This window comes from Halichoeres trimaculatus, unplaced genomic scaffold (genome assembly GCF_033239565.1).
Source record: "Halichoeres trimaculatus isolate MK-OKI-2021-1 unplaced genomic scaffold, fHalTri1.1 fHalTri1_scaffold_10, whole genome shotgun sequence".
Taxonomy (NCBI): Eukaryota; Metazoa; Chordata; class Actinopteri; order Labriformes; family Labridae; genus Halichoeres; species Halichoeres trimaculatus.
In genome coordinates, this window is record NW_027437187.1 from 34,580,732 (window position 1) to 34,602,439 (window position 21,708).

A 21,708-nucleotide genomic window follows, 5' to 3' on the forward strand; every position below is an offset into this window, starting at 1 on the left:
GACAGGAAGCACAGGAGCTGACCAGTCTTCATGGTGTTGAGCACAGCCATGGGGGCTCGTATCACGGCGCTGAGCATCTGTTCATGAAGCCTTTTAGACACAGTTAGTAGAGTGTGCACTAATGGGAGACCCCTGAAGAACCCTAAAGCCAGCACGCTCTCAGATGTCGCTACATAGATGTAGATGATGTAGTAAGCGCTGGTCGGGGTCACGATGACTGCCAGGTGGACAGGAGGCGAGGAGGTGTTGGTGTGCTGTTCGTCAATGTAGTTGGGAGAGGAAGGGTTGGCGCCATCTCTCCAGATCTCACTGGCAGAAGAAAGCAGAGGATGAGAATGAAACAGATAATAACTCATCATCATCATTAGACAAATGATGGCCGGTTTGAGACACTTCTAACTTGACTGCATAAGATTTAAAGTGTTTGAAAAGTGACTCTTACTCAGTGATGAGGAAAATTCCAATGACTGAACCAGCAACCTGTTAATGATGACAGAAACAAGTATTTTAATTTCTATTCAAATAATTCAAAACAAACATACAGTGGGGGAAATAAGGATTGAACGCGTCAACTTTTTTCTCATCACATTTATTTAGAAAAGCTGCAATTCAAAAAAAGTTTCTATCAGACATTGGTATTAACTCAAATAATCCACACATGAAAAGAAATCACAACGTTCAGGTCAATAAATAATGATTATGGTGAATTAAGTACGATAACACAGGAAAAAAGTATTGAACACACTAACTGAGACTCATCTAATACTTAGTGGAGAAGCCTTTGTTTGCAATGACAGCTTCCAGAAGCTTCTTGTATGTTTGAACTAATGGCCCACACTGCTCAGGTGTGATTTTGGCCCATTCCTCTGCACAGATTGTCTTTAAATCTGGAATATTCTTTGGTGCCCTCTGGTGAACCCTTTTCTTTACTTCTTTCCACAAATGTTCAGTTGGATTGAAGTCAGGTGATTGACTAGGCCATTCTAACAGATTGATTTTCTTTTTTTTGAAACCACTTGAGAGTCAACTTTGCCGTGTGCTTTGGATGGTTGTCCTGCTGGAAGGTCCAGCCACGTCTCATCTTCATCATCCTGGTGGATGGCAGCAGATTCATATCAAGAATTTCCCCATACATGGCTCCATTCATTGCTCCGTCAGTTATATGAAGTTTACCAACACCATGAGATGAGAAACAACCCCATGCCATGATTCTTCCACCTCCAAACTTCACTGTTGGTGTAGTGTTTTTTGGCTGTTGTGCAGTGCCATTTCTCCTCCAAACGTGGTCTGTAGTATGACAGCCCAAAAGTTCAGTTTTGGTCTCATCTGACCAGACAACATTCTCCCAGTATTCTACAGGCTTGTCAAGATGCTGTTTAGCAAACTTTAAACCAGCTTCAACATGCCTTTTCTTGAGGAATGGAGTCTTGTGGGCTGAGCGTCCATAGAGGCCATGGCGGTGGAGAGCATTGCCTATTGTTTTCTCTGTAACAATTGTACCTGCTGCCTCCAAGTCTTTCTGGAGCACTTTCAGGGTGGTCCTTGGCTCGTTGAGTACTCTTCTGACTATCTTTCTGACTCCCTGGTCAGAAATCTTCAAGGAGCTCCTGTGCGTGGCCTGTTGATGGTAAGGTGGTGCTTCTTCCTCTTGTGAATAATGGCCCCAACGGTGCTGACTGGAATATTCATGTGCTTTGATATAAGTCTGTAACCAGTTCCATTCTGATGCTGAGCAACAATCAGGTTGTAAATGTCTTCAGAGAGCTCTTTGCCTTTACCCATCATGAGGTGTGTGGTATTTAACTGCTTGGTGAAAAAACACCTTTTTTATAGGACCATCAATTTGCTCTAGCCCAGCTGATGTTGGTTTGCACTAATTGGAAGTTCAAGTAATAATTACTGACAGATTTCAGGTGGTATGGTGCATTTCCTTGCCAAAGTATACAGCCTTTCCATGGTGTGTTCAATACTTTTTTCCTGTGTTATCGTACTTAATTCACCATAATCATTATTTATGGACCTGAACATTGTGATTTCTTTTCATGTGTGGATTTTTTGAGCTAATATCAATGTCTGGGAGAAATTTTGTTTGAATTGCATCGTTGAAAATAAATGTGATGAGAAAAAGGTTGACGCGTTTAATACTTATTTCCCCCACTGTAAGTATGGGGGTAAATTTACCTCGATGATGAAGACAAAGATGATGAAGATTAGGACGTAGACTAAGCTCTTGTTGGTGGTGACGTAGCGAAGATATGTGCTCCAAGAGGTAGTTTCAAAGACGTTCTCGCGATCATCTGCGAAGCATTGCTGTGAAAAAAAAATTTTTTTACTGATGAACAAATTATCCAGATAATCTTTGATTGACTAAAGAGACATGTTTCTGAGACAGTACCTCCATGTCCTCTTCATCCACCTCCTCGCTGATGTCATAAACACTGTCCTTAGACAAGCGCCGAGCGTAGATGTCCAGCTCTGACGCCAGGTCACACTGCGGTGTGATGGACAGCTTCTTCCTGAAGGACGACTGCATCTGCTCTCTGCGCTCCTGGCCCTGGGAGTGCGTGATGAAGGCCAGGACAGACTGACGCCGCTGCCCGTTAAGATGCTGCAGCCCGTGATGGTACATGTTGCCCCTCGGGAGAACTTCCTCCACTTGATCGTCCTCGGGGACCACGGAGAATCTCCTTTCAGAGAGGTCTCGAACCCCGTCTTCAGACATGCTCTGTGGGTTATTCGCAGTCTGTTGGGAGTTCCCGATGAAGGAGAACTTGCGAGCAGCTGCCAGGGGATTGAGGATGAGGGATTGTTTGCGTTTTTCTGGGTAGCCATCCCCTCCAGTGTGACCTTGGGGTCCTGAGACTATTATCGGAGGGTGTGGACCGCGGAAGGACTGGCGCATTGGGTCTGGACCTCGGAAGCCTGCGGTTTCGTCGATTGAGACTCTGCGTAGAGTTTCTGTAAGGATGGAGCCACGTCGTTCTGCGTTGATGTTGTCGTAAGCTTCGAGCCCCAGGAGGAGGGAGCTGAAGTCAGGACGCTTGGCCTGCAGCTCTGTGAAGCTGCCGTAGAAGTAGCAGTCGCCGTTATGAAGCAGGAGGATTTTGTCTGCTCGTTTCAGGTGCTCCAACTTGCTTGTGACCACGATACGAGTCTTAGAGGCCATGAGTTTACAGACACACCTGTGCAAGGACACAGAACGGACACAAGGTGTTTAGACCAAGGGTTGCCAACCAGTCTGAGACCAAAATCCACAAAAATCACCTCTATCTATCTATCTATCTATCTATCTATCTATCTATCTATCTATCTATCTATCTATCTATCTATCTATCTATCTATCTATCTATCTATCTATCTATCTATCTATCTATCTATCTAGAGAAGAGAAACTGAAACTTAAGTATCAATCTCATCACCCAAGGATTGATCAATACTGATCCCAATGTTGATATATATAGACTCCCCCGCCACTTGATTAGGCAACTTTGATATATATACACTCACTGGCCACTTTATTAGGCACACCTGTCCAACTGCTCGTTAACGTAAATTTCTAATCAGCCAATCACATGGCAGCAACTCAATGCATTCAGGCATGTAGACATGGTCAAGATGATCTGCTGCAGTTCAAAGTGAGCACCAGAATGGGGAAGAAAGGTGATTTATGGGACTTTGAACGTGGCATGGTTGTTGGTCTGAGTATTTCAGAAACTGTCGATCTACTGGGATTTTAACCCACAACCATCTCTAGGGTTTACAGAGAATGGTCCCAAAAAGAGAAAATATCCAGTGAGCAGCAGTTCTGTGGGACAAAATGCCTTGTTGATACCAGAGGTCAGATGAGAATGGACAGACTGGTTGGAGCTGATAGAAAGGCAACGGTAATTCAGAGATTTCTCGATTTCTGCTCCACATTCAGATGGTAGGGTCAGAATTTGGCGTCAACAACATGAAAGCATGGATCCATCCTGCCTTGTATCAACGGTTCAGGCTGCTGCTGCTGGTGTAATGGTGTGGGGGATATTTTCTTGGCTCACTTTGGGCCCCTTAGTACCAACAGAGCATGGTTTAAAGTCCACAGCCTACCTGAGTATTGTTGCTGACCATGTCCATCCCTTTATGAGCACAGTGTACCCATCTTCTGATGGCTGCTTCCAGCAGGATAACGCTCCATGTCATAAAGCTGGAATCATCTCAGACTGCTTTCTTCAACATGACAATGAGTTCCCTGTACTCAAATGTCCTCCACAGTCCCCAGATCTCAATCCAATAGAGCACCTTTGGGATGTGGTGGAACGGGAGATTCTCATCATGGATGTTCAGACGACAAATCTGCAGCAACTGTGTGATGCTATCATGTCAATATGGACCAAACTCTCTGAGGAATGTTTCCAGGACCTTGTTGAATCTATGCTACCAAGGATTAAGGCAGTTCTGAAGGAAAAGGGGGTCCAACCTGGTAAGTTGGTCACCCCTAGTTTAGAGACAGTGAGACTAATCATCTCATCTTTGGGACTTTTATCTCAACAATAACTCCTTTCTGCTCGACTTAAAAGCAACAACTCTCATTTCCTCCAAGATTCAGCTCTAACCTTGACCATGAACTTTAACTCCACCCCCCACCTCCCATCCCCTTCACATGAAAGACTCTCTGTTTGAATACACACTTCTCAAAGATCTCTTTCTCCGTCACAATATCCAGGTGGGTGAAAGGTGCATCCAGCAGGTAGAGGTCGGCGTCCTTGTACACAGCCCTGAGGAGGCAGAAACACATAAAGTGAGCCCCAGAGAAACTCAAACGTCAGGACACTAAAGCAATAAATACAGCATGGGAAGATGAGAGAGTCCGACGACACTCAGACCTAATGGAGAAATAAAGAACATCATAAATCTGAATATTTGGCTCCTTTGCAGGCGGACACACAGATAAGAATGAGGAACGAGGGGGTTTTCATTTCGCAAATATTGTCTCTTGACACTTTCAAACATATTTAATCTCAGATGCTTGTAAAAGTTGCTCAGGGGATGTTATTATTGGTTTACTTGGAATAACTCTGCTTCATGTTGAAGTGATGCTACTAACCTTGATTGATTTATGATCCTTAAACTGAGCTTTTTAATGCGTTCACTGTCAGTGAAGTGGACATTTCAGACCTGTCACAGTGACAGCGATTGTTACACAAGGAGCTCCTCATGATAACAACAAATAACTCATGGTTACCAAAGCAAAAAAGAAGTTACAGGTTGGGTCAGTAAATGGGTACAGGCGGCACTAAGACTAAGTAGAGGTAACTCTCCCCCAAAATGGCAAACTATTGGGTAGGGCTGGACAATAAATCGGATTTTAATCGTGATTTCAATTTTGCCATCTGACAATCATAAAAACAATATAATCGAAGAAAAACAATTAATATGCCACACAGTGTAGATGTATGCAAGTTCCTGTGCTTCATAGCTCTTCTGTGTTCCATGTGCAGCCACAGCGAGTGTGTGTGACGTATCAATAATACTGTATGTGCCACTTGCTGGTTCTTTAAAGTTGTGTTTAAATCAGTGGATTTAATAATCCACATTGGTACTGCCAATGTCATTCTGAAGTGTGGATTACAATCAGGCATATATTGCTAGGCGCCGCCCTGTTGGCTATGGCTGCCTTTCGCAGCAGCTCTCTCTTTTTTGTCTGTTTCTTGTAATTTTTTGTCTCTTTTTCATAATCTTTGTATTTGGAGTGGATCATTACTTTGTTTGACTCATTCGTTGGTCATGGACACCAAACTGGTTTTGTCTTCAGTGATATTTTTACTATTTTTTCTCCTGTGTTTGAGAGATCCTACATGTAACCATGGCTGCATTGTTTACATGTGAAATCAGCTGTTAGCAGCCTGTAGCATGTCAATGCTAACTGGTACAAGGCCTGATTTTTCCCACAAGGTGAGGAGAAGGAGGTGAGGACGACGTGCTGGTTCTCAGGTGTGAGCTAAGAAGTGACGACATCAACCTGTCCTTCCATCCATCGTTATTCGGAACGTAAGATCTATCTCCAATAAGATGGACGAGCTAGCTGTGCTAACACAGCAACAAAGGGAATATCAGAGGGCAGAGTAGCATCATGCTATTCACAGATATGGCTAACAGAGCTAACACCAGACACCAACGCCACATTGGAAGAGCTTCACCTGCTGTGAGCAGACAGGATCCAGGAGACAGAGACTGAACAGACTGCTGAAGAAGCTCAGTCCTGGACCCTGTGGAGGTGGAGACTGGCTGACTGGACAATGATGGACAAGCTGTCAGCATCTATTTTCTTATGGACATTTTTGCACTTTCTATACACTTTCTTACTTTTGTTTTATTGATTGCTGCTGTGACTTCAATTTCATTGTACTTGTTGTTCATTGTATTGTATTCTATTCTATTCTATTCTACATATCTAGAAGGGAGACTTTTTTTAAGATCACTTTCAAACTCCTCACAGCCCCTTTAAGGCACAACATCCCCTCATTCCTTATCTGCCTCAAGATATTCTGTCAAATAAAAGCCAAAAGTCTAAAAGTAATCCAGAAAATAAACCTCTCAGACTCAAAGTAAAGAATCTTTGACCGTAAACACTTCTAAAACCACACACCACGACGAGGTGGAACTCTCTCAGGGGTTATGTTGCAGAAACTGAGGTCTGTGTCTTGTCTGCTGGCTGACGTCATGTCCTTGTGCAGTCTAAAAACCTTTTGTAGGTTTTAGTCATCAAAACATAAAACTGTGCAGTAACAGTTCCAGTCTGAGGCCTGTGAGGCCTTTCTGTTTAAGGCACCGTTACCGTAAGGACTGTAATAATCACTCATCAGGAGAAACACTCTGGTGCTGACAGACACACAGACATGAATAAGGCACAGTGTGAGATGCTCAGGTGGAAGTACCTGGCCAGGCCGAGGCGTGCCCTTTGACCGCCGCTCAGGGTCACCCCTCCTTCAACAAGGTGAGTCTTGTCTTTCTCTGGCAGCAACGCGAAATCCTGGAAAGCCAAAGAGGAGTCAAACATGAGAATGCATCGTCACATTTTGAACAGCAGAGTGAGGAACTGTGAGATACAAGAAGAAAAACATGAAGTGATGTTTGCCCGTGTTTCGTATGAGGGTCAGGAGAGTCTTTTACGCATGCTGGTTAAAATCTGACCACTTTCTGCATTCATCACACACTGTACTGTACTATAAAGGCCAGAAGTATGGATAAAAGAGAATGTGAGCTGAACTCCAATCAGGCTAAATGTTACAGTTCCTGAAACTAGGTTGGCGGTTTGAAGATGTACTGTAAGAACAAACTGTATCTGCTAAACCTGATAAGTGAGGAATGAAAACACAGCATTAACACTCAGCTACTGGGACACAAAGAGAAGCCGAATGGCTTACAACCTGCTCAAGATCTTGATACTGAATTTAGAAAACGCAAGGTTGCTTTTACTGAACCACTGAGGCAGAGGAAGTTGTTGTGTCTGTTTGCAGAGCAGAAACATGTGGCGTGTGTTGTTTTACACAGTATGAAGGCCTCAAGCAACGACCTTGTGCAAAGTTTCTAAATGACGCTAACACCATAATAAATATTTTGTTAAAAAGGTGTTGTTTGACATCATTTTTGTGACGTGGTAACTTATGGGGTACTGATTGTAAAGTTGCACTCACTACACATAACATTTCTCCACATTTAGCTCTAAAATGTCACTTTTTATGCAGATTTGGAGAAATATAGCTGTCCCATATTATATATAAAAGTTGGATGTTTTATCTAAATGTTCAATGTTATATCTAAATTTTGAATATTATATATAATTTTTTTTATATAAATGGCCTTGTTCTAAATATTAAGCTATTTCTAAACATTTAGTTTACATTCTACATATTTAGCTAACACTTAATATTTAACTTTATATCTAAATATTTATGGCCCTTTTTCACTAGCACGCCTTAGCCCTGCTCGATTTGCAGCGTGTTTCCACAGGCCTGGTACCTCCTAAAACAAGCTAGTTTTAGTACCTACTCCGCTCTGGTGCCAAGCGAGCTGAGTTGATACTATAGACTGTAAAAAAAAAATGGACGTCCTCTTGCTCGGCTTGAACTGAGGTTGCCACAAAAACTGCTCCCTCTGGTGGCTGACTTCAGTATAGGTTAAAAAATCCATCTCCCCAGTCATTCCAGATGGGCTGTGGTCAAACTTTAAAAAATCAATACACCTGGTAGAAATGTTTCTCATGTCTGATTGCTGTGATGATTTGAAGATATCATTTAGCTATCTTGTATTCAAGTCCTCTTTTTTTCTGAAAAGCTTCGTTTTCATTAGTTATAAGAGGTTAAAAACAAGGTTTTCGCCACGTTTAACGATGATTGACAGCTGCCGTTCTTGTGAATTTTTTTCAGGGTTTGTAAAGTATGTTGGGAGGTAGAGCCAAAAAGTGATTAGACTCTCGAAAGAAAAAATATATATATATTTTTGTCACTTGTCTCCGCTCAGATTCTCCCAGAACAATGTTAAGAATTGTAGCTAAATACTTAGAATCAGGACATTCATTTAAAACATTTAGATATAACATTTAACATTTAGATAAACATTAAACATGTAAATATGATGTCCAAATCTGCATAAAAAGTGACATTATAGAACTAAATGTGGAGAAATGCTGTTGTTACTTGTAGTGTGTGCAACTTCACAATGGGCGCCCCATAGTAACTGTAAATCTGATTGATGTGTTACCAGAAATTATTTTAGTCCGATCTAAAAAAAAAAAGTAAGTTTTAGTAAGTAGCTGATTGCAAACTGACTGATACAGGAGCTTTCGAGGGTGACTTTGTTTCCCAGGTATCACAGTCTTTTAACATACCCCCAACACACAGAAACATCACAAATAATCATCAAACCACACGATGAGCACAAAGCACAGATGGGATATTTGATGATAATTGATCCTGAAAACAGACGCCCAAACCATAATGATGAAGTGACAGCACAAGTGTATCATGGTTAAAGACGTCCTACCTTTGTAAAGGCAGCTTCCGCCGTCCTGACGGGCGCGCATAGGGGATCAAGTTAACATGTTGTTTAACAGCTCGTTAAACACGGCAGCACAGTAAAAAGACAGGTTGTGAGTCTCAGTGTGAACAAAAAGCACCTGCCGGGCCAGCAGCAAGAGACTGGAAGAGGAGCAGATGAGTTTACAGTGGCCAGACCACCCACGGCAGTCTGTCTGGTGCTTCAGGGGCCAACAATAGTGAGGAATTACAGTCCCAGGCCCACTAAAGCCTGAAGTCTGGGTCTGGAGGAAGCTGCTCCACTGAGTCAGGGTTGCCTTGGGGATTTTTCCTCCATGAGACAGACCTTGTGTGCACTTTGCTCCTACGTTTTATCTCACCTCCAGGCTCAGAAACTGAATGTGAGTGAGTCATCAGGAAATTTGGGATTTGATTTAAAAAAAAAAAAAAAAAAAACAATATGAAAGGAACAGATGGTGTGACATCCTAAATAAGATTTTTTTTGTCTGTCTCCCCACCTTTGGAAACGATTACTCAGTAATATTTTAATAAATTGATGTTTTGCTTGCCTAAATCAAATTCAAATGGCATAATAGTAATTTACTTTTCCAAACTGGGTTTTTCCTTTGTCTTTTATTGTTTTAGAAGATATTTTTCCAAGGAAACGAAGAAATATTACAGAGGCTGAAGAATAACTCTTGAAAGAAATTTCAAGCGTTTTTTTTGTAACTGGAAAAGAGAAACTTTCTAACATTAATATATATGTTTTTTTAATAAAAGTGTGTTTTTGATAAAAATTAGGTCAAAATTGGGGGAAATTTGTGTGCTTAAAAAATTAGTTAATTAGAAAAAAGCTAAAATATATCATCAGTGATTTATTTATATATTTCTATTTAAAATGAATAAGTCCACCAATATCCCACTTTTGATGTCAATGTATTAATGTTTGTATTTATTTATTATTTCAAGAAAAATTATATATTTTTTAATTTAGCTGGGCATGTTTAAATCATCAAAATGCTGCTTTTATTTTATATCATTTTTATTTTATTTTTAACTTTTGCTTTGACAGTATCAGGAGCAGGGTCTTAAGGTCGTTAACTTTTATTGTTTTAATTTATTTTATTGCATTTATTTTTTTCTTTTATTTGGTGGTGGTTCTTATCCTTTTATATTTCAATATTTTATTCTCACATTTCTCTTTACAGTTCTTTGACTTCTTTTTTTTCCTTCTTTTTACTGCTAGTTTTTATTACGTAAAGCACTTGGTATTTTTTTTTTTAACTGCAATCTAAATAAAGATTTTTTTTTATATAATTTATTATTATTATAATAATAATAATAATAATAATAATAATAATAATAATAATTATTATTATTATTATTATTATTATTATTATTATTATTATTATTATTATCATTATTATTATTATTATTATTATTATTATTATTATTATTATTATTATCATCATTATTATTATTATTATTATTATTATTATTATTACGTATTTATTTATGTTTTCAATCATTGTCCTCATTTGACAGTGTGAGCAGAGGAGAGTGAGGACAGGTGAGGAGGGGGAGGGGACTGCTCCAGGTAGGTTACTTCAGACCCCCTGCATGATATTATTTTATTACGTCCTCAACAAAACCGCTTTCAATATAAACCGTATTGCTTTTTAAGTTTTATTACTTTTGCAATATCTATCAAATATCTTTTTTTATAACATTTTCAGGTCACTTTCTTTTTTTCAGTAGTATGCCATATTTCTTTTTATTACTCTGCATTGCTGTGAGCAGTAAAAATGTTCAATATCCTGTGCTGTGTTATTTTTCCAAACTTATTTTGTCTCACTTTTATTGTTGTTCCTCGCACCAGTTTTGTTTGTGGTTCCTCTTTTAAACTTTGAAACAAATTATAAATAAAGGAATTTAGAGTTCTGTGGGGCACATTATTGTTGGAGGGATTCATTCAGTGTACATCTGGGTACTCGAAGCCAGGCAAACGTCTCAGATCAGCTGTCAATAAAAAAACATGTGACACAGCAGACCTGACACCTCTCCTTCTTTTGTTATTCCTTTTTGTTGACACCTCGTGCCAGAGTTTAACACTTCGCCTTAAAGCCAAATCGGAGCTGTTTTTGTTTCTTTCCATGCAGCAGATGGAGAAGTCATTATTGCATGACTCCTGTGTTTGCTGTGACAACATGTTGTGTTTTTGTCAAAACCTGCCAGGGACTGTGAGTGCCACAGGTGACAGGTGTGCTGGTGCTACAGTACTTTCAGTTTTAATAACACAGACAGGTAAAAAAATCCCTCTAAAGTTGATTTAGTTGACAAGAACAGCTCCTGCCTATCTGGGGTCCCTCATCCAGGTCTACACTCCTTCTGGTCCTCGACGCTCTGCTTGTTAAAGACGCCTGGTGCTCCCAGCCCAGCGTGGCTCTGAATCTCGAGCCAGACTCTTCTCCTCTGTTGTTCCCAAATGGTGAGTGAATTACCTAACTCTATATGATCTGCAGAGTCCCTTTCTACTTTAAGAGATGTCTGAAGACGCATCTGTTCAGGGAACACTTAGACCCTTAATCTGAGCCTTCTCCTCTTTGTCTTCAGGGGGAGAATGAGTCAGAAGGTCTCAGACTCAGCTCTTAATGAATATTCAGCACTAATTACTGGATGTTGTTGAAGGTTGAAGTATATTGCAATTAATTGTGGTTTGTTGGCTAGATTATTCTACATTATTAAAAAAAAAGCCTCTTTCACCTAATGGCAGCACTTGCAGCCAAATTATTCACACTAACTAGGTTTCTCCTCTGTCTAAATTCTTGCTTACGTCGTACGTCACTTTGGACAAAAGCGTCTGAGAAATTAAACCGTACAACTGTAGAACTGTAAATGTAATAAAAGACGAACTGAAATGTAATTTGCTAATATTTCACAGAAAATTATATATATTATAAATACACACATTTATTCACCAACAAGATTTACACATTTTTTGAATACCCTGTTTTTCTAAATTTAATAAACTGAGTTAAATTCTTCAATGTTTAGTTCAATTAAAAAATATTTCAGGACAAAAATGACGCCTGACAATATCACTGATTTAGTTTCTTGAAAAAGGAATATTTTTTATACAAATGAAAGTTTTTCTTCCCCCATTGGCAGATTTTTTCTTACTCATTACACCCATTTTTTTGGGGTCTATTAATATTTTGATATAAGACATTTTTCTGGACTTCTGGACTTTCGGACACTTGATTAGATCTAGTTTAAAAACTGCAAAAAATTGAAATCTTATCAAGTGTTTTTCTCTTATTTCAAATAAAAATGGTCTAATTACAGTTGATATGAGCCACATTCACCTGACCAGTCCAGAAAAACGTCTTGTTTTAAGTCATTTAAAGAGAAAAACAAGGTCTGAATTGCTTCTAACAAGTAAAAAAAAAACTGCTGATGGAACAAAGAAAATTTGCTTGAAACTAAAATAATATCTTAAAACAAGCGTCTTTTCTCTATTTCCATTGGCAGATTTTTTTTTAACTCCTTACAAGCAATTCAGACCTCATTTTGTCTTTAAATAACTTGAAATAGACATTTTCCTGGACTGGTCAGGTGATTGTGGCTCATATTAAGACTAAAAAGACATTTTCTACTATAAATAAGATACAAACACTTCATAGCTTTTCAGTTTTTTGCAGGTCAAGTCCAGAAAAATGCCTTTTTCAAGATATCACAGTACAAAAATACTGGGTGAGTTAAAAAAAAATCTGCCAATGGGGGAAGAAAAAAGTTGCATTTGTGTAAAAAAAATAATCTTATTTCAAAAAACTAAACCAGTGAGATTGTCAGGCGTCATCTTGTCCTGAAATATTTTGAAATTGAACAACCTACCCCACCCCCAGGGATCAATTCAGTCTTATCTTATCCTAAATAGAGCATTTTCTGGACTTGTCAGGGGAATATGGCTCAAATTTATTTTATTAACACATTTTAGAATAAATAAGACACAAACACTAGCTTCAATTTCAGTTTTTGCAATGTTTCCTTATTTTTGCATCCTTTCTCCTGTTTCTCAGTCTTGAACGTCTAATCTGAAAACGTTATTTTAACTTCATCTCGACACGTTACAGACAGTCGGTCTGTGTTGAAACGCCGTCACTGGGAACCAGCGAGCTCATATTCCATCTCAGTGACATAACGTGAGATTTCCATAGCAACAGAGGAGACATTATTCTGCAGAGGGGGGCCGTCACTCAACGCTGAGGCTAATGAGAGCAACAGTGTGTGAGAATGTGCTAGCATATGTGTGTGTGTGAGTGTGTGCAGGACATAATGGGGAAATCTGAAACTTCTCGATGGCCTGCAGAGGCTCCAAACTGCCGACTCAGCAGATCAGCACAGACTGCTGGACTTCAGATAGAAAGGAAACTGTGCCACTGCTCGCCTTGGTTCAGTCTGAATCTTCCCTCTTTGATTTTTTTCATCATGAATTGTGTAATTTGACGTATTTCCTGTTTTATTTTCTAAGTTCTTACACCTTTCCATGTCTCTCTTTTGCTTCCTGCTGTGAGATCATCATTTTTCACCCAACATCCCTAAAAAAGGAAGAAATGAGGAGTGAGTAATAGGATAGAAGAGAGGATACCTCCTCCAGCTGGCAGGCCTTGATGACAGAAGTATAGCGGTACTCGTCATAGGTCAGGCCGAACAGGATGTTGTCCCGTATTGTCCCCGGCATGATCCAGGAAGTCTGTGGTGAGAAGGAGACCCGGCCGCTGTGCCTGATTTTACCCTCTGAGGGCACCAGCTCTCCCAGGATCATCATGAGCAGAGAGCTCTGATGGAAGCAAACAGAAAAGGATCTCAGACCTGATTTCTCTTCATCATCACTCTGAATTATTTAGACGTTGCTCTCATACGGATGGCTCACCTTCCCTGAGCCGGTGGATCCAGCCACCGCCAGCATCTTGCCCTTCTCCAGGTACAGGCTGATGTTTTTGAGGACAGGTGTGACGTAGAGGTTGGTGAAGAAGAGGCCGGCGTCTCCGTTCAGGTGTCCGTTCGCTTTGTTCTCCTGCTTGATCTTCTCAAACAGTTCGCCAATGCCCTGCAGATTTCAAAATAAGAGTCACAACTATTGTGGTTTTTTTTTCCATGGACCACTGAAAAACGCCAAAAGCTAAGGAGCATTCTATGTTTGGTTTTTGGAGTCATCACTTTGTTTCTTTTTTGTTAAAGACCTGAGGATGCTCTTTATACATAAAATCAAACTGTACATTTAGATATCGGTGGGCTGAAAAGTTTCTAGCCTGACTAGGAAGGAGTTGCGCCATAGAGATGAAACTTGGCATACATTAACATACCCAGCCATCAAAGTGTCTTAAGATGTCTTTAGATGTGTCTTAAGACGCATTTTCTAAGATGTCTTGAACCGTCTTGGTATAAAAAAAAATAAATAAATAAATTTAAAAAAAGGAGAAATTATTTTATAATTTTCAAAATTTAGGACATGGGCCATAAGTTTCCCAAAATTGATTTATCTTTTTACACTTTTCAAGACCCTGCTGACCCACCCTGATAAAGATGCCTTAAGATGTCTTGTGTGAATGTCTTGAGACAAAGAAATATCTCTTCTTGCTGTGGCAGGATATCCAGACCTTGGGTCATCTTCAAGGCTCTCCCTATCCCTCTTGAATTCAGCTGCACACTTTTTCACAGCTGATGAAAGTGGAGCATCATCCTCTAATGACGCAACCATGTCGGCGTGAATGTACTTGGGGGTTAACCTCTATTTTTGCAGATATTTGATAACACCACGGTGCCAGTTTTATCCATGTTCATAAAATGTGTCTGGTTCTACTTTTCAAAGTCCTCAAACACGAGATCAAAGTCAGTTAATCTGAAATAAACCATGCTGTAAGTTTCATCACTATGACATAACCCCTTTCAAGTCAGGCAACAAACTTTTCAGCCCTCCCTCATATATACTTGTGTGAGAAAAAACATAGTGTCAATAGATAAATGCTTGTTCTCTTGTATTTATTGATCAAAGATGAAGACCTGTTTAAAGATATGAAATAGTGCAGGATCAGAGAGATCTGGGTCTAAAAAAAGTGTTTTCATGTTGAAATAGTCTGAATATGAAAAATCCAGATCCTGATCCTGCCATAAAAACATGTTTCCTGGCCAAATTCAATATCCATTCAGCAAATAGTCTGAATCAATTCACCTCCCGGCAAGTGGGGGGCACTGTGTCTGTTATATTTGGTTCCTGTTATTTGCTTTGTATGGACGAGGGCCGCATGAGACCAAATAACAACAAAATGGCAACCAAAGCCAGGAGCAGCAGCTTAAAGCAAGCTCCTTCACCTGTAATGTCTGACGTTCGAGTCGTTTTACTGCTAAAAAATGTGAGGTGACATACCACATATGTTCACATGGGCATAAAAATCAAAGCATTTAAAGGGATATCAAATCGGATCGATATCGAATCGCAGCTTAAAGAATCAAAAACAAATACAATCCAGTGTTTCCCCCATGTTTAAACCTCCGGGGGTTGGCAGGAGAGTGAGTGTTGCGTCTTCACAGAGAAGCCTTTTGTAGGTGTTTCTCGTGGTGGTTTTTCCAGCTCTCTGTCCGCTATACAGAGTGTGTTTGTCTGTGTGTGTGAATGTGTCCACATTTTTGTGTAACTGTTAACATATTGGATTGAAACTTCTGCTGTGATCTGGTGCTGTATGGAAAATAAAATTGACTTCTTTTTTTGCCGATACCCCGTATGCCAATATTCAACAACTAATTTAGCTGATACTGATATTTTTTCCTGCCCACATAAATGCAGAAATTATCAACTGTTTTCTGTATTGTAGGTAGCATTTTGTATCGTGGTGCAAAAAAAATCATAACATTACCCACAACAAGGGCAAGTTTGGCCAATTTCATAATGAAATTCAAGTTTAACTTAAAACAGGAGCCAGTTATGGGACGACTCAATCTGAACTGTGCAAAGAAAATTACAAAAAGTTCAAAAAATACCTGCAGCTTAAGACCATTATGTTATCTGTTTATTATTATTTATTATCATATTATATTAAAAAAATAATCATTAAATTAAAGATTTATTTAGATTAGATTAAATAAAATATAATTATATTATTTATAATTATTATATATTTTTTATTATAATTATAATATTTATTATTGCAGTTTTGTTGTACTTGTTATGATGACAAATAAAGTTCTATTCTATTATATCAAGAAAATTTGACGTGTTGGCCAATCCAGTATTTTACTATTAAGACAATATCAGCCGATACTCACAACATGGTAATAATATTGTGTATCCCTAACATTTTGCTTAGTCAGAAGCAGAGTTTGCTGATGTTTATGCAGCAAGTATCTCTGCGGAAAACTAACCACTTATCATCTGGGATCAGAGACACCTGAGGGACAGGTGAGGTTAGAATTTATCAGTCTGTGATGTTGGTATGAGGATGTTTGACTCCACTCAGTGACTGATTTCATTTCTCTGTAATTCTGCGCCTTTAGACTGTGACAGTAAACCAACCTGCTGTGAGAAACGAGAGATTTCACACGGACAGAAGACACTTCCCGAAGTCTCACAATGGCCTTATTCCACCTCATCTGTCAGCGCCTCTGCAGAGATTAACGACTGACACATCAATGTTAGAAAAGGGGAACTCTGCCTGACTTGCCGGTTTAATCATTGACCCCCTGTGACATTTTATGGGTCACCGTTCCTCTAATGCCAGGCCTTGGCAGCGGTTTGTGTAGATGTGCTGGTGTAATTCTCATTCTAATGAGCTGACGTAGATGCTGTCAGCTGTAAAGAAAAGGCTACACCCCTCCCATTCATCTACGAGTGGCACATTCCAGGAAGAGGAGAAGGGGAGAGGAGACTCAGGGAGTAAGGGGATGAGATTCAGAGAGTTCCCAGCACAGACAGAGTTTGGTGACAGTAATCTGATCATTAATCAAACACAGTGACAGAAGAAAAGAGACTGAAGGGTTGTTTTGTGACAGTCGGTGAATCATGTCTGTTTACAGCCTCGGCATGTAGATAAGACTTTACGGCTCGCTCTGTGTGATGATGGGAATCCACCGCTACACCTCTCACATATGATGATGGATTTGAGGCTTATACGACTCATAGGAGGGAGTCTGCAACCTGCGGCTCTTTGACTCTTTTGCAGTGTCTCCTTGTAGCTTTAAAGAAATATTATTAGGATGACGAATTTTTATTTTTCTTACAGAGGGTATATTTATTAAAGACACTGACACTAAATAAAATCCTGCGTTAACATTTAGTTGAACTAAATCTTCATCCCATCTGTCAATAAAGCCTGCCACCGCTCTACTTCACCTCCTACAACATCAACAGCCCACCAACTTTCCATGCACCTGTGGCTAACCTCAAGTTTTACAGCCCTGGGAAGATAACTACATCTACAAAAAGACTCATCTGGAAGAAAATACAGATTTTAATTCTGTGTGGATGGATTCATTTAACTAACAAAGTGCCAGCTTGCTGTTGGGCAAGACATTTGCAAACAACAAAAATGATAAGCTAATGTTGAGCTATATCAATTATATTCAATACATGTTATAAATAAAAAAAGAAATTTGTTTTTGCAAATTGGAGAATTTTTTGCAATTCTTTTTAAATTTTGAAACATTTTTTAATTTTTTTTCTTTCATTTTTTTTTCCAAATTGGAAATGTCAAAATTTTTAAAACATCATGAATTTAATTTTTGAATTTTTTTTAAAATTCTATTTCTAAAATTTTTGTAAATTTTTAAAATTTCAGATTTTTTTTTGCCATTTTTTTAATTTTTTAAAATCTTTTTTGTAATGTTTACAAATCCAATAAAAATCACATGTATACCTTTATTAATTTAAAAAAAATGTTTAAATAATCATTTAATTTATTTAAAGTATGTATGGATTTTTTTATTTACTTTATGGTCTTTATTTTGAAGATAAAGTAGATTTTGAAGCTTTTGAATGACTTTAATCCAGGTGAGCTGAGGCAAATGGCTCCTATGAAAGTAAAGGTTGCAGACCCCTGATCATGGGTAATGTTCTCCAGTTTGGGTGATGCTGGAGTTTTTGGGAATGTGAGTCAGGTTGTTTATCAGCTGATGTTACTTCACTTCAACTTTTGATTTTGCACAAGTTTTTATTAAACAAAAATAAAAAAACAATCATTTGTAAAAAGCTGATGCCAGACATGAGGCTGAAAGTCAGTCGTTGAGCGTTGTAGATGGCTTGTTGGAGACTTTGTTATTGGATTTGAGAAAATACACCATTTCATTAATAACATCCATTATTCCATGGATATTTTGGCCATTGACATGCTTTGAATGGATTTTTAATTAATCATGAAATAGTGAAATACAATGAGTTATGCTTAAGAATTTAGACCAAGCAGTTCATATTAGATGGCAGCACTTGGCTGTTTTAGGTCTAATGTGCTTTTATTATAGATGGACTAAACATGTTGCCATTACATTGTTTTGAAAAAAGGTCTAACCAGACTTAATATAATCCATGTTCACATCTTAAACATCTTATTTGCAGATGTTAAACAACAAATATTCTTGTTAAGAGTTAAGTCATTTTTTTGGAGCGCAGATGACTGAGTGGTCCAGATCCCGCTCTGTGAGGTTTGCTCTAGTGGGGGCCTCTTCCTACACTACTGGTTAAGAGGATAAAAAACCCCAAATACATTCAAGAAAAAGAGCTAAGCCATTGTTTTCTAACCCCATTGACCATTTTTTTCCTTTTAATTTAACTTTTTGTACTTTTACATTTTTTTCTTATTTGTTAGAAACTTGAAAAGTAAGGTATCATTTTAGTCTTTTAACAACTCAAAATAAAAGTTTGCTGGACTTGTCATCTGAGTGTGGCTCAGTTTAATTCTAATAAGAGGATTTAATAAAAAAATATATCACATAAACACTTGATCAGATTTCAGTTTTTGCAATTTTTACAAATCTAACTGTATTTAGACCTGCTGTTTAATGTCCATCTCTTTTTCTAAAAGTTTTTTAGACTTGAAAATTGGTTTAGTTATCAAATATTTATTGTAAGGAGACACAATTTTAGTTTATTTCTCAATAAGTTCAAGAGAATATATTCATTTTTTTAATGACTTCTAATAGCCTTTGTTTATTATGTTGAATAGAAAATAAATGCAGCAAGGGTTAAGTCAAGCTTGCACTCTTGGCATTTTTGTATTCTCAAAAAAATCACCATAATTTATTATCTCAATAAACTCCATTATTTCCTTAATTAAGCCGTGAAACACAAAAAAGGAATACAATCCAAGTCTTATATTCAGTTGTTACAGAAAGAAGTGAACAAACCTCGTCCCAGGACGCCGACACGTTGACCAGCTCCAGCTCTGTGGTGGTCAGGTTGTACTCCAGAACTTTGTATTCCTCTTTCAACAAGAACTCCTGTAGCATTCATGACACAAGGCAAAGCTGCAGCAGTTTTAGAAACAAAAAACATATAATCTGAAGCTAAATACAACAGGCAGACCCCACTTTCTAAACCCACCTCGATCTTCTTCACCAGAGCCAGCGTGTCGTACCACATCTGGATGGACGCCGGCAGCTGGCGGGTCAGCGTCATCCTCAGCACCATGCAGTAAGAGGCTGTGGTGAAGATACGACGCAGGATGATGCCTTTGCTCAGCGCGTGCGGCACGATGGCCGACACGATGACCAAGATGGCGGAGAAGAAGTAGGCAGCGCTGTAGAAGTAGCGCAGGGAACCGATCTTCCTTGTTAGCGTCATTTCATCCCTGGAAAGAAAGGAGGAGCAGGTTAACGTCACTTTCATTAGACTCAGGAGCGCTCATGCACCTGGCAGCGTTCACTGTGACAGTTTTCGTACCTGTGCTCTGAGAGTTGCCAAAAAGGTGTTTGAATTAACAGTATGCTACAGTTTTATGCAGCCATTATCGTGTGAATGTGAAGTCCTGGTGGCTCAGTGTTAGCTCGGACAGTTAACATCTCTCTGCACCAAACCCCCACATGGATCTGGGTTCTGGTTTTGTTTTATCACATTTATTTTAACATCTATGTCTCATTTTTAACACCAGGTTGATCCAATTTCACCATCTGACTGTGACGTCCTTTTGGTCTCTGTGTTGGACAATCTGTAGGTAAATGAAAGCTATAGTGTGTTACGGTGTCTTACTGCCTGATGTTCTTGATGATGGTTTCCATCACCTCCTCCCAGCCGTACGCCTTCACAGAGTGGATGTTCTCCACGATCTCTGAGGTCAGAGCCAGGCGGCGGTTGATCATCCCGCCTCTCTTCGCCCTTTTTACACAGTAAAGCCAAAAATTACCAACTTATAGGAACATCACATAGACACAGTCTGTAGGTTCACAGAAATTTGCTCAGAAACATGTGCATTTGTTTATTGTTCATTAATGTGGTCATTAGCTTGAATGCTAAAAAACGTTCCAAGAGCAGAAAAATCCCTCACTAAAGACACAAAACAGCAACCTTATGAAGTGATTTTGTCTTATTTTCAGTGAAAAATGTCTTTTTAGACTTAATTTAAGCCACATTCACCTAACCAGTTCAGAAAAATGTCTTGTTTTAAGTTATTTAAAGACAAAAATGAAAAAAAAATCTGCCAATGGACAAGAGAAAGGTCACTTGTATCAAAACATTCTAGTTTCGAGCAAATTTTTCAGAAATATTCTCTTGTTCCATTGGCAGATTTTTTTTACACGTTAAAAGCAATTCAGACCTCATTTTTGTCTTTAAATAACTTGAAATAAGAAATATTTCTGGACTGATAAGTTGAATGTGGCTCATATCAAGTGTAAAAAGACTTTTTTCCCCTAAAACTAGCTATAGGAGGACCTATTTCAATTGGACTGCCTCGCCACCTTTTGGCCCGGAGTGTCTGCACACTGTTGTTAATCACTTTTAGGCCTTGACCACACGTAAATGGATATTTTTTTGACCAGATATCGTTGTCCTCGTTTAAAAAAAAATCTCTCTCCACACCACAGAAATATCTCTGTCCATACAAAGAGGGGAAACTGAAAATGATCGCTTCTAAAGCCTGCAATTCCTAGGCCTGGCCGAAAAGTGGCAGGTTAGCAAAATGTGAAAACCATAGAAGAACGTTATGAGCATGCACAGTCAAAAACAGAAAGTAGAAGCAGTCAATGGAGCAAGGAGATGGCGAAAAAACAAATACAAAAACGTTACATTCATTTGTAGAGCTGTAATGAGAGCAAAAGGTGCAAAGAACAGAAATAGCACGGTAAATGTCGGCCATCGTTCTTTTTGTTTGCAACCGTTGCTACAGTGGCTTGTTGCCAGGCGCTTGACAACATCACATCAACACCAGCTCTGTTTAACACTGCTACACGGATCCACGGCCTATTAGCCTTCATCTTAGGCTGACTCAAGCAACAGATGAGTCTTAAAGTATAAAGGGACTCTGTGGATCGTATAGAGTAGGGGTAGGCAACCTTTTCCGTGACTCGTGCTGCTTTAAAATACATTCATGCCCAAAGTGACGATACTTACTTCTTTATAAAACCATTGACAGTCGATAAGAAAGTCTCCTTGAATGGTTTTCCATGCTTAGCTACGCAGTAAGAAATGCTGTAACTTCCTCCCGTTGCC

General features: G+C 39.0%; 1 protein-coding gene across 1 annotated transcript in view; it reads right to left on the reverse strand.

Annotated features, from left to right (window-relative positions):
• cftr (CF transmembrane conductance regulator) overlaps window positions 1–21,708 on the reverse strand; it is a 52,487-nt gene that overhangs the window by 14,833 nt on the left and 15,946 nt on the right. Inside the window, exons 7-17 of the mRNA XM_074677558.1 lie at window positions 20,251–20,376; window positions 19,606–19,852; window positions 19,410–19,502; window positions 13,951–14,127; window positions 13,666–13,857; window positions 6,918–7,012; window positions 4,671–4,757; window positions 2,396–3,182; window positions 2,182–2,310; window positions 443–480; window positions 23–309 (exon numbers count right to left, since the gene is read on the reverse strand). Of these exons, the coding sequence (XP_074533659.1) occupies window positions 23–309; window positions 443–480; window positions 2,182–2,310; window positions 2,396–3,182; window positions 4,671–4,757; window positions 6,918–7,012; window positions 13,666–13,857; window positions 13,951–14,127; window positions 19,410–19,502; window positions 19,606–19,852; window positions 20,251–20,376 (2,258 nt within the window). The remainder of the gene's footprint in view (window positions 1–22; window positions 310–442; window positions 481–2,181; window positions 2,311–2,395; window positions 3,183–4,670; window positions 4,758–6,917; window positions 7,013–13,665; window positions 13,858–13,950; window positions 14,128–19,409; window positions 19,503–19,605; window positions 19,853–20,250; window positions 20,377–21,708) is intronic.